The sequence below is a fragment of the Phyllobates terribilis genome, unplaced genomic scaffold, assembly GCF_046119375.1.
Source record: "Phyllobates terribilis strain yellow unplaced genomic scaffold, ASM4611937v1 Scaffold_2__4_contigs__length_985480577, whole genome shotgun sequence".
Taxonomy (NCBI): domain Eukaryota; kingdom Metazoa; phylum Chordata; class Amphibia; order Anura; family Dendrobatidae; genus Phyllobates; species Phyllobates terribilis.
The window spans coordinates 289,687,725-289,701,705 of record NW_027362762.1 but is presented as its reverse complement, the minus strand read 5'-3'; the positions used below and the strand labels follow the sequence as shown (position 1 = coordinate 289,701,705).

The window sequence follows — 13,981 nt, the reverse complement described above, 5'->3', positions numbered from 1 at the left end:
GAAAGCGGAGTGAGGATCCTGCTTGTAACCACTTCATCTCGATTATCCTGTTAAGCTGGGTGTCTGACCAACGCATATTAATGATGGCTTATTGATTCATTTAGTTGTAATTAGTGCACTTTATACGAGATGTCAATTCTTGCATTGTGCAATTAGGAGCAGTTATGTATATCTATATAGTCACAGGAATTATCTGTACTCTCGGTCAATACAAGAACTAGTCTCTATGGTTGACCCCCATCGTCTATACAGGTTTATTGGCATTGGAGTTTTTGAATATCATTTCAGACACTAAGAGGCACATTTAATCCAGTAATCTTTGTATTTGGCTTTGTAGTTGTGTGTCTGTACCCCCAGCACTGCAGGGTGGGTAGAGCTGGAGAGGACGCTGCGGCGTCTATGCCGGACTTACCGCTCGGCCTACCTTAGTGTACAGATTCTGCAGATCAGCTCTTCACTTTCTTCCTGCAGTAATCTATGATTAGAGGCTACAGCCATGGAGGCTGGGCTAAGAAATTGGGATTCTGACCACGATCAGAATCCTGGTTCATTGAAATGGGAATAACGAAATTAATGGGATTAATCACCCGGCATTACTTCACAGAATGAAAACTGATGACAATACAGATGCCTTCTACAGAGTGTCTGATAAAACAATGTATTTCTCTCTTCAATAAACAGGATTAATATAAGAAAAAATAAATGAGAAAAGTACCTTCTTCATACATCTCTTCTTGTATGTAAGCTTCTGCTCGGTCCTTTAGTGCATTCACATTATTGGGGTCTTGCTGCAGGAACTCTGTGCACTCTTTAATGGCTTCGGTAGGCTGCTGATTCTGGAATGAACAGGAATATAGCACATTTTCCTATCGTCAACAGTACATTACAGAAAATCATTGTTAAACCTTTTTATTACCACTGTGATACATTAAGAAGGGTATACATTATGGATCAGCCAATACCAAATAAAAGTAGATACAGACCAAACGCCATTCATAGCAAAGGAGAATAAATATTAATGGAATATGAGAGGTTAAGTTTACAATTCTGCTGATCACACCTTTATGAAGATTTCATAGACTTTGCCATAAGCAGGAAGGTGCACAGAGTAAGGGATACAGCACAGGCTGCACGGTAATCCGCGCCATGTCAGCTGCTCAATAGGAAATTAGCAGTTCCAGCACTGGCTGCTTGCGGAGGCAGATGTCAGGATACACCGAGCGGAGGAATCCAGCCGGCGTCTGTCAGCGCTGCCTCACACTCAGGGAAGACAGCACGTTTTGCAAGATTGTAACTGTCAGCGGGAGAATGTGACATATCACGCTGGTACATAAAAAGCAGACGTGTCAGGCGAGGAGAAATGGAGGAACAGACGAGGAGGTATAATTACATCTTAACCGCATCATCTTCCTTTGTCATTAAAGGGAATCTGTCACCAGGTTTTCTGTTACCTAATCTTAGAGCTGCATAATGTATGGACAGAGACCCTGATTCCAGCAATGTGTCACTTACTGACCTGAGTGTTGTAGATTTTCATAAAATTACTGTTCTGTCTGCTGCAGATCTACCAGTTCACTGAATGCTGTATAACCTGGCTCACACCACTGATTGGCAGCTTTCTGTGTATACTGTGCATAGGCAGAAACCAGTCACAGTGGTGGATGACACTGCAGCAGGTTCACTAGTCCTCTAGTAATAATCTCCTGCTAATAAAACTGTGATTTTATCAAAACTACAGCAAGCAGCACAGTAAGTGAAACAGACCTAGAAATCAGGGTTTCTATCGCCTCGTTGTGATGCGCTCAGATTAGATGGCAAAAACTTGCTGACAGATTCCCCTTAAAAGCTATGAACAGCTCTGGCATGGAAGAAAATGGTTTTAAATGTTAGTTAAAAAAAAAAAAAAAGCTTGAGCAAGCTTTATGCTGCAGTCTTCATTAATTTTAGATTAGACCCCTGATATTTAGTTTGCAACCTGCATTTAGGCTTTACTATGGGGTCGTTCCTCCCCTATAAGACATCCTCCATGATTTCAGTGTGTCATTGATACTGCTGCCGTAACTGCCTGATGTACAAGTCACAGCTCCATGCCTGGACTGCTTCATGCTCCTACAGCCCATAAGATCTCTTCTCCCATGTGCTGCCAGACAATGAAGCCATGTGCCATCCACTTGGCCCTCCTGCAGAGCCTGGAGGGCACATCCCCCCTCTACACAACTTATGGGGATCACTCTCCTGAAAGTTTGTGTGCGCTTTCCTCCCCATCTACACTGTGATGCAGTACAGCCTGTGTGACCTGCATGCTTCCACAGCCACTCATTATCTATACAGTCTCCTTCCCCACCCTGCCGCTGCGTCCACATTAACAAAATGGTAGAAAATGTGTAAATGTAGAATATTCTGAAAGTTGCTTAATTTTGCATTTACATAGGTTGAATAAAGACCTAGATCAACCTTCCCCACCAAATTGTACATTTTATCACTAAATTATCTATAACTCACAATGTTATGTGTATTGGGGAAATCATCCCGCCCTTTTTTAAAAGCTGTTATAGTGTCTACCATTTCTATCTCTTGTGGTCGGGCATTCCACAGTCTGACTGCTCTGACTGTAAAGAACCCTTTCCTATTTAGCTGCCGGATCGCCTTTCTTCCACCCATAATGAGTGCCTCCTGGTCCTTCGTATGGTCTTAGGAAGGAATAAGTCATGTGCCAGTACTTTGTATTGACCACACATATATTTATACATGTAAATGAGATCCCCTCTGGAACGTCTTTTTTCTAAAGCTAAAAAAAACGAGCAAAAAAAGAAACAAAAAAAAAAAACGCCATGACGCTGACCAGCAATGTAGATCACCCCACTGCTTGTCAGAAAGCTTATAAAACAGGCTACAGTCCTTCTGTCAAAGTTGCTGCAGCCATAAAGTTTGCTATAACAATAATAAAATTTCAATGGTAATTAAGATAGTAATTTCTTGGGGAAAAAATGGTGGAAGAGGTAGCTTACGGTGACCATTGATCTCTACACAGGGCACGTCAAATTTTATAAACCATTTTCACCACACTTTTTTTTCTAGGAATGAATCCCACCATGTTTTTTCTGCATACAAGTTAAAAGGGCTGTTACTGGACAACCCCGTATTACTGGGTCCAGGAAGTGGAAAGAAAAAATAAAATACATAGCTCCCACACTTTTGTCTCTCCTCCATGCTCATGGCTTCTTCCACTTTGACAGAATGTGAATACTGCAGCCGATCAGAGGCTTTCATACATTTTGCTGCCCTGCCGTTATAGCAATCACTGTACGGTCACTATACTTGGTCATCACTTACTTTTGAGTAACAGTGACACAGACGTTCCTGAACCAGTGCAGCGTACGTGGGGACATTTGGCTCAGTTTTCAAAACGGCTCCATATTTACCGATAGCATCTTCATACCTGCAAGAAAATGGCTTAATACTTAAATCCAGACTGCAAGTAAAATCTATTAATTCTGTACTTCTGCAACGGGATACACACTCCAGCCACGCCGTGCAACGGGATACACACTCCAGCCACGCCGTGCAACGGGATACACACTCCAGCCACGCCGTGCAACGGGATACACACTCCAGCCACGCCGTGCAACGGGATACACACTCCAGCCACGCCGTGCAACGGGATACACACTCCAGCCACGCCGTGCAACGGGATACACACTCCAGCCACGCCGTGCAACGGGATACACACTCCAGCCACGCCGTGCAACGGGATACACACTCCAGCCACGCCGTGCAACGGGATACACACTCCAGCCACGCCGTGCAACGGGATACACACTCCAGCCACGCCGTGCAACGGGATACACACTCCAGCCACGCCGTGCAACGGGATACACACTCCAGCCACGCCGTGCAACGGGATACACACTCCAGCCACGCCGTGCAACGGGATACACACTCCAGCCACGCCGTGCAACGGGATACACACTCCAGCCACGCCGTGCAACGGGATACACACTCCAGCCACACTGTGAATGGGATATATACTCCAGCCACACTGTGCAACAGAGAAATCCTGTTCTGTTATATATGTATATCTAATCTTTCTAGTTCACTTACATTAAGACCTACAGACCCTAAGATTGAATACAATAGTATAGCTCACAAAAAGGATCTATATGGAGAGAGTGACAAAATGATGCTTGCCCTAATGGGAGCACCAACCCAGGCCATTTAACTTACCCATCAGGAATATCGCTGCGTACAGTCCCATGCCACAAGTAACGCCCCAACGTGCGTTTCGCACATCCAGTGCTTTCTCAAGGGGAGTGTGTAGTCTCCTACACACTCCCCTTGAGAAAGCACTGGGTGTGCAAATCGCGCGTTGGATCTATATGGAGAGCCCTAACGCGCGATTTGCACACCCAGTGCTTTCTCAAGGGGAGTGTGTAGGAGACTACACACTCCCCTTGAGAAAGCACTGGATGTGCGAAACGCACGTTGGGGCGTTACTTGTGGCATGGGACTGTACGCAGCGATATTCCTGATGGGTAAGTTAAATGGCCTGGGTTGGTGCTCCCATTAGGGCAAGCATCATTTTGTCACTCTCTCCATATAGATCCTTTTTGTGAGCTATACTATTGTATTCAATCTTAGGGTCTTCACTAATAAGGCATACGACCTATGACTTCATTTGTATGGCCACATTTTCTAGTATATCATTAGCTGTCACTACTATTACTTTACCTAGTCCTTTTTCTATGAATACTTACCCATAGGAATTAGAATCCACTGGGAAATTATTATTGTCTATATGTGCTTGATTTTTTTGTTTCATCCTTTTCCTCTTAAAAATCTTTTTAAACTTTGTGATCATTTAATAATGATTTTTTAATTATTATTTTGTCAATAAAGAATGTTATATATTTGCAAGTGGTATTTGGAATTATTCCAAGTTTAGGTGTTATGATTGGGGACCCACTGCATAGTTTTGTCTATGTTGATTAAATGGGGAGATATGATATATTTTTCTCTAGCTAATATGTACTATATATGCCTTTGGAGTAGTGTTTTGTTTTTAAAGTCTTAATATTTACAGCATTGTCTCTTATTTTTCAAGACTTCTCCCTCTCACCCCGACATGCTGGATGTCAGCTGCTGGGCCCAATCCTGACTGATAGCAGCACATTCTTGTATAATTAGTGCTTGGAGTTATCACAATTTCTGTGCTTTGTCCACCTGCTTCAAGGATTAACAACAGGTTCTCAGAGGGATTGAGATCTGGTGGGGACAGTCCTGGCAATAAGCCCATAATGTCAACCTTTTGGGAGAAGTTGACTTGGAGGACATTTAGATACCATTCTTTATCCATAGCACTATTACTAGCAGGGTTGCCAACTTGGCTTATTATTTTTTTCTCGACAGCTTATGAAAAAAATCACAGACAGACAATATTTTTTTTTTATGGACACATTGGAAAACCATAATAAATCATTATGATCAGTGATCCATGTCTACAGCTCATAATTCTGATATGAACAGCTGCAGTCACTGCAAACTGTAAAATGATAAGGCAAAATAATCTGTATAAAGTTTCTTCAGCTTCAAAATAATCACCAACGCCTTACATTTTTTTTTTTCTTTTAAAAACAGGGGAAAACGTGCCCTATATTTATGGACAGTCCTATAATTTCCGGGCGGTTGCAACTCTGGTTCCTATGCATTTCATTCATGATTCTGGCACTGGCCTTAGCTCGTATGGGACAAATCTGGTGACAGGTTCTCTTTAAGCAAAACCCCAATGTATCATTGTCATCTAGTAGGTTAATGAATTTTCTAAGTTGCTACATTTATAGTGTGAACTGAGGTGTTGTCATGTTTGTGTTAAGTGCAGATTCTTCCTTTTGAACTGCAACTGGCAGACATTTGCATCACATCCATGTCCTATAGGAATTCTCAGAAGTAGTGTTTTTTTCCCACTCAAAATTGTGCTTTTTAAAACTAAAATTTGCGGTAGATTCTCTATTAACAATGTTCTGTAGGGAATCCACCAAGTGTGAACACACCTTGTAATGCATACAGCAGTTTTATTCCAGTCAGTATCATGTACCTTCCTTCCTGTATATGCTCTTCAGCGGTCTGAATCTGTTTGTTCAGCTTCTTCACTTGTTTATAATGGGAAAAACAATCTTTGTGGTCAGGATCAAGTTTTAAACACTCCCGGATTTCACTGAAAATTAAAGATATATTTTTATAAAAATTACCCTTTTCTATTAACAGAGCAAATCAAGACAATACAAGTTATAATCTATCTATATACACACACTTAAAAGTTTTGGCACCCCCCTGGTCAAAATTAGTTATTGTGAACAGTTAAGCAAGTTGAAGATGAAATGATCTCTATAAGGCCTAAAGTTTTACAATGGTCCAGCGAGTGATGAAAGATCCGTAATAGTTGTCCCGTGGATATAGCAAGTAGATTCAATTCAATCTAGCCTTTTTAGCCAAGGGGGTGTGGTTCTCAACCTTTCCGCATTGGAGTCATGCCCACTTGACTGAAGACTAGATTTACATACAGGGGAGGGTAGACCTATATCTCGGGAATGGAGAGGTGCCGGAAACAAAAACACCATATTCGGAAGAACAGTGGAATTTATACCAGGTGAAAAACTATATTTATGACAAATGATATCCTCTTTAAAACAGAATATATCGTTAGAATATAATTGTTTATGGGAAATTTATTGTTTCATAAAATGTTTTGTATTTATTTCTCTTATTCATACTTCCTGATCCTTCAAAAAATCCACATGTACATTATCAGCCCCTACGCTTTTATTGATATATTATATAAAGTCATTGTGAACTGAGGTGTTATCCGTCACTGTAATCCTGCCTGTCATGAGACTTCAGAAAAGTCCAACTGTTGGGATATCCACTGATCTCAAGAATAGAGGTCCCCTAATCCCTTGTGTGAATAAGTGACCACTAATTCATGCTCTTCTATAGGACTGACAGCTCAACTCGCCCTAAAAGTGCCAAAATTGAATGGAGTATAGACTATACATACAGACTACTGCTCCATTCACTTCGGCATCACCGGGACGCCCAGCAGGCTGACTCCCAGCAATCATGCACTTGTAAAGGTGATAATGAGAACACCCCTTTAAATGTCACAGCGGCAGTAAATGTCACTTTTAGGAAATGCAGCAATAAAACAGATCACTGTGCAAACAAAGACTCACCTGAGCGACATCTCATGGTCCCCTAAATTATAATATATGCGGCTGACTTTGTAGAAGGCTGCGGTATTATCGCTCTTCAGCTTGGAGGCAGCTTTCAGGTCACTGATGGCTTTCCCGGGCTCTCCTTGATTGATGTAGCATTCTGCCCTCAGCTCTCGCATTTCTGCATCCCACACACAAGTCTTAAAGAAAACAAAACAGTCATTATTCACCTATGCAGAGTGCTGGTAACATCTAAACAAGGATCAGCGCAATACTGAAAAAACAAAGCACTACAGACGCTCTTTATTGTGCAAGTAATTACAGAGAAGCAATAAGAGACACACTCAGGAAGGGACCTTAAGAAAAAAAAACATCGAGACATAAACAAAAACAACAATTTTAAAGAGTTTCTCCATTTCAGTACATAAACCACTCAAGGTCTGTTAGCTAAAAGGAATCAACTAAATGCTGCTCACATTTCCTCTGGAGACTGGAGGCAGCGGATGTCTTGTAATCAAGCTGAGGCCATAACGCCGTGCAGAATAAATGTGCATAGTATACGGACCGCACTTGAATACAGACTTGGGCTGCCATGTGGCTTTGGCAAGAGAATGTAATTTTGGATTTAAGAGGGAATATTTACATATAAATATTAACTATACAAAAAAACATAACTAGAGATGAGCGATTCCATTTGCAGGACTCCGGTCCAGCGCCCAGTTCAGTGGTACCCAGTATCTAGACGGGAGGCCCGTAAACTCTTACCTTAAGATGTCCCCAGCGTGACTTAATTAGCCAGATGACGTTGCGTCAGCCCTTTCGAATCAAATGCTGTGCCGGGGAAGCCAGAAGGTGAGATTTGTGGGTCTCCTGTCTAGCCGCCAGGTAAGACTGACCTGGATGCTGGACATGCGTCCCGAGAATAGATCTGCTCATCTCTAGGTGCAACCAGTGAAAGCCTTCAGCCACGTGGCAATGTTAACCAGCATTTGGTGGCCACTTACCTCTAAGACCACGTTTAGCAAGCTTTCTGCAGTGGTGTAATCATTTTGGTCGTAGGCAGCTATTCCTTGTGAACGCATTCGTTGAATTTCATCTGACTTTGCTAGCTGGGCGGTGGCTTCTTTCTCTTCGTGATCGCTTGGATTAGACTTCAGCTTTAAGAAAACAACAAGATCAAAGCAGAAAGTGAGAACATCTTAAAAAAAAAAAAAAAAAAAGTCTGGCCATGATTTACACAGTACACTGTGTGGCAAAAATCAATAAGGCTCCCAAAGTTAGGATTCCTTAAAATAATATAGGATAATGGCCATAATCATGCACCTGTCAATTAAGCTTTCGCGTAATCAAGCAAATACAACAGACTAGAAGGGGAGGAGGCTGGATTGGCATTTTGAAAACAAAAATGCATGAAACATCCTGGATTGTATCCATACACTGCAAACATTGCAGCCTATGGGTCTAAATTGGGACTACGTACTTTCAAGCTTTGTTTGGAACAAGACGTTGCTAGTAGCGAGTCTATAAATGTGAAAAGAAAAGTAACAACCCTGGGGATTGATCATGCTCAGTTAATAGAGTGAAGGAAATAGAGCTGTCAAAGGAGGGGGAAAACAAGTAGGTGGGAAGGTGCACTTAAATGTTTGGCCACACCAAGGGTGCACCGAGCGCAAGTGCTTGGCTTGAATAGTCATTCAGCACTGATAAGTCTCCCTTTAAAAGGGCTCTGCCAGCACGAACTGACAGTATAGACAAAGAACATAGTATTGAAGGGAATACAGTCCCTATGAAAATCACACCCTTAGTGTGCTAACTGCTGCCTCCATTCTGCAGAAACTAAAGTTTAATCAGACATGCTAATTAGGCTGGTTGGTGCACCCTGGGCATGATCAGGAGGCTCAGGGCACAGTTCCACCCACTGGTTTTACATGTCACCACCTACCTCACTGGTGATTGACAGCACGGGCTTGATGAGAAGCAATACTAAAGGTCACATTTTTATAGGTGCTACACCCCATACAAGGCTGTGTGCTTAATTTATAATTTCAGATTGGGTTGAAGGACTCCCTTTAACCACCTCAGAAGAGCGCCATTATGTGCTCAGGACCCCTGAGGCTTCCCATTTGCATGAGTTGTAATAAAGAGGATTCCTATCTTTTGATCTATATTTTACTTAATCTCCCCTGTGACATACGATTTAGCCAAAGATAAGAAAGACCACCTTCAATCCATTGGGGACCATGGCACATAAGTGGTTTCATAGTGAAAGTAAAAAATAAAGATGTGAAAACAAAAATGTGAAAAAAAAAAACACACAAAACTAAAAACAAAAAAATTGATTGATTTCTCGGTCACTTCATTGGAGGACAAAGAAACCGTGAATTAGCCTGCTGCCACCTGGAGGCTGACACTATAATTACATCCTAAATGAAAATGGCTCCTCCCCAGCAGACTACACCTCGCCTCCAAGCCTCAGGCTCCTTCAGTTTTTTTTGTGTCAGTTAGAGGCAAAAGGGGTCTGCGTCCCTGACCCAGTTTGAAGGGGTTGTCCGGTCCAAACCGATAAGTCTGCAGTCACTGTGTATGACTGCAGACTTATGAATTCCCCCAGGGCAGGCACTGTGCACTGCAAGGATTTGCCGGTTTCAGATCCGGGACTAAAGGGTATGTATGAGTTATACATACTCCTGGACAGTGGGCGCAGCCTCACTCCCATATACTTGCTCCATACAAGTGTGACTCATACATATCCTCCAGTCCCGGGTCTGAAACCGGTGAATCCCCGCAGCGCACAGTGCCTGCACTGGGAGGATTCATAAGTCTGCAGTCACACAGATGTTAGGTTTAGACTCTCTAGAGGTTTAGATTTAGACCGGCGCTTAGCTCTCTCAAGGGACAGGTCTCCACCATGGCTGTTCTTTTTCAGACAGACCAGGCTTCTAATCACAGGTCAGAACATTTCTCCAAGGACTGGCGCATACTAGGACATGGCATCTATCTCCCCTTGACCCGTGGGATCTTAGTCTTGTTTTGGAGGCTCTTCAGTCTCTGCCTTTTGAGACCATTAGGGAGATCTCTGTGCTACAGCTTTCTTATAAAAGATAGTCTTTCTTATAGCCATTACTACCATCAGAAGGTTATTGGAGCTGGCAGCTCTCTCCTGCCACGCTCCTTACCGCATCCTCCACCAGGATAAGGTAGTGTTGAGGCCGGTTCTGTCCTTCTTCCCTAAGGTGGTTTCGGCTTTCCACCTTAATGAGGACATTGTTGTGCCTTCATTTTGCACGGCACCCTTTCATCTAATTGAGAGAGCCCTACACAAAATGGATGTTGTCATGCCATACGGCAATAATTATTGGCCATTGCTCCATTCAGGCAGTCAGACTGTCAAACCGGAAGGCATGGCTGCCTCTAAGGCGACTATTAGCCTCCAATAATGACTATTCTTAGCCTAATTGAGCACTGGCTAGCACCCCTATTTTAGGACTAAGGTGCATTCTACACAGGCGGTAGGGGCTTCCTGGGCGGTTCGGCACCAGGCATCTGCTCTACAACTCTGCAAGGCAGCTACTTGCTCCTCAGTGCATACCTTCTCAAAGTTTTACAGGGTTCACACCTTTGCTTCCCCAGATGAAAGCCTTGGCAGGCAAATACTGCAAGCGGTAGTCATCCAGGCAGCAGTTTGAGAAGGAGTGGAAAACTTCTGTAATAACATATAACAATGCATAACATTTAATTTTCATTACCACCCCAGGGACAGCTTTAGGACAGCCCACTGTTGCTGTGTTCCCCAATGAAGTGACCAAGAAATTAAGATTTTTGGTACTGTAAAATATTATTCTCGTAGTATTCATTGGGGGAACATAACATCCACCCTTGGTTGCTCGGTTGTGCACTTATGTTGGTTTCTATCTCAAGATGTAATTGGATTTTTTTTCATGTTCTATTCTTTTTGCTTCTCCTACTGCTTTCTCACTAACCTGAGGAGGCCTGAGGCTAGCAGGCAAGGTATAGTCTGCTGGGGAGGAGACCATTCTCCTTTAGTCCCACAGTAAAGCCCTGACTGCTTACTCTATGATTATTAGCCATCTTCATTTCTGGGAAAGCTGGGCGACAGACATTTTGACATTACAGCTGTGTGCCAGCATTCACAGGAAACACTTTCTGACTGTAAGGGTCTTCGCTCCGTAGGTTGTTCTTCAGACGTTTAAGAACTTGGTGGGAAACCCTGTGGAAGCTGTAATGGCAGTAATGTTGCCTGTCACCCAGATTTCCCAGGAATAGACATGACAGAGTGGAATTTCGCTGAAGTGTTTGCTGGGTGAGCCATATCTCATAGTGACCTCATTCAATCCACCATATAATGGCATAATACAACGGTCTACAAATCCCCGCACTGATGATTGTGCAGTGGCAGGAGCCATTTTCAGGCTGAAAGTTATTTTAGCTATTTCATACTTTCAAGGAGAATATTAGATGTTCCATCGCAGCAGAATGAATGACATTAATCTGTAACACGACATCCATGGACTTGCTGACACCATGGAGCCTGCCTCGTCTTAATCAAAGTATGAAGAAACCTTTTGCCACAAGCAGCTGAGATGTGATAGCCGGGAGAAGCCGGTACACCGGTGGCTTCATACACCAGTGCCACTCAAAGCCAACTTAAAGCAGAATAAATAAACCCCTCTGTACACGGCCGGCTTATTGTTCAAGAACGCAAGCACAAAAGAAAAACAAAGTCTAAGACCCTAGCAAAAAAAATAACTAAAATTTGATTCATTACAAAGGTTTTTGTCCGTACGAATCAACAAACAGGTAACTATTCCCGCCAACTGGTAAAACACAGGCAGCATAAGTTTTTCCATTAAAATATCATAATTTATTCATGATAAATATTTCCCAAATGTGTTGGTTTCACAGTCCTGAGGGGATACAGCGAGTAATAAAAGAAATCCGACAATAAGTGCATAATTTGATTTTCAACACCTTCTCATAAATACAAATCTTAGCAGCCTCTATAATTGGATTTGTGACTGTAGTACGGCTTACAGAGACCTGTTATCACTATAGGTCACTGGAAAGAAGATTTATCAGACCAGTGCTTATCACTATGGCACACTGCAGCAAGTGGAGAGAGGGGACACAGCAACTAGGGTTCTGGCGCCATCTGCAGGAAAATAACTAAAACTGCACCATGTGGGGAGGAGAGAGTTTTACAAGTAAACATCTTTCTATCTATACAGGAATATGCATCACCCATGTGGAAAGAAGCGGGAATATTATCAAAAAAGCTGAAACAAAAGCAAACAAACAAACAGTCTCCTGTCAATTAATCTCTAAAACACAAAATGAGAACACATTAACAGATTAGTAGCAGATTGACGTTATCGACCAATCAAAGTCATAATACTGCAGTCCGAGCCCAAAAAAGCCATCCTGTCTGGGGTGGAAGAGTCAAATAGAAGACAGTCACCATTCAATGGCTGCTGCATTCATGTAACATCCCCCACTGGTGTGAGCAGGCAGTCAGGGACATGGGCAATGCTGCGGAGTAACAGCAAGGGTCCCGTAGGGAAGGATTTTTTATATACTGTATAAAAACTAGTAGTGGATAACCCCTTTAAGGTTCTATATACACACACAAACGTGATAAAAATTTAGCGCACTTTCACACTAGTCCACCCCTCTCCCCTGGTATATTTCTTGAGTACACCAATATTTTTGCACATTTTGTAGAAAGGATGATTTTTAAAGTAAAAAAACACGACTATTTTTGACTTTAATATATTTGATTTAACTAGCGCTGGCTCCTTTAGAGTGTACCTCAGGAACCCACGACAATCTAAGATGAATTTGGACTTCTCTACGGTGGACCTTACATCCAATTGTATTAATGCACCTTATCCGACTTTTTAATAGAATCTTTTAAAAGAAATTTTATTGAACTTCTATTTCTTTTATAAAATCTTCTACTTACTTTTTACTCTAAACGCCTAACCCTAAGGAACCAGCGCTAGTTAAATCATTTATCTCATTGCACTTCCTACCGAGCGGTTCTTTGATTACAGCTAAGGCTGCGTGCCCACGATGCGTTTTTCAAGCGTTTTTTTGCTGCGGAATTTCTGCAGCGGAAATGCTTTTAAGGGTCTGTGCCCACGATGCGCTTTTCAAGCGTTTTTTTGCTGCAGCGTAAACGCTTGTAAAACGCTTGGTAATCCTTCCCCTATGGTCCCCAATGTCATTCCGCAACTTCAATGCCCATGCTGCAGAAGTTTCCACAGCGTTTTTGATGTGCGGAAAATTCCGCAGCATGTCCATTATTTGTGCATTTACGCATGTGGAATTGCCTTCTCAATGCATTAGAAAAACGCATGGCAATTCCACATGTGCAAAACAAATGTCAAATTCCGCATGCGTTTTTTCCGGGCAAGGACATGCAGAAATGAAGCGGAAATTTTCTGCTTCATTTCTGCATCGTGGGCACATAGCCTTAAACGCTTGGTAATACGTGCCACATGGTCCCCAATGACAATCCGCATGGTCTGTGCCCATGGTGCGGAATTTTCCGCAGCAGATTTTATGTGCTGAAAAATCCGCAGCATGTCCACTACTTGTGCGTTTACGCATGCGGATTTGCCTACTCAATGCATTAGAAAAACGCAAGACAAATCCGCATGTAAAAACGTGTGTTAAAATCCGCATGCATTTTTACTGGCAAGGAAATGCAGCTGAAATTTTCCGCTTCAATTCTGCATTGTGGGCACATAGCC

The 13,981-nt window shown here is 42.5% G+C and overlaps 1 protein-coding gene across 1 annotated transcript in view; it reads right to left on the bottom strand.

Annotated features, from left to right (window-relative positions):
- Positions 1 to 13,981, bottom strand: part of DNAJC3 (DnaJ heat shock protein family (Hsp40) member C3) — a 49,274-nt gene that overhangs the window by 14,529 nt on the left and 20,764 nt on the right. Inside the window, exons 5-9 of the mRNA XM_073664151.1 lie at positions 8,213 to 8,365; positions 7,227 to 7,408; positions 6,092 to 6,211; positions 3,334 to 3,439; positions 716 to 836 (exon numbers count right to left, since the gene is read on the bottom strand). Coding sequence (XP_073520252.1) covers positions 716 to 836; positions 3,334 to 3,439; positions 6,092 to 6,211; positions 7,227 to 7,408; positions 8,213 to 8,365 — 682 coding nt within the window. The remainder of the gene's footprint in view (positions 1 to 715; positions 837 to 3,333; positions 3,440 to 6,091; positions 6,212 to 7,226; positions 7,409 to 8,212; positions 8,366 to 13,981) is intronic.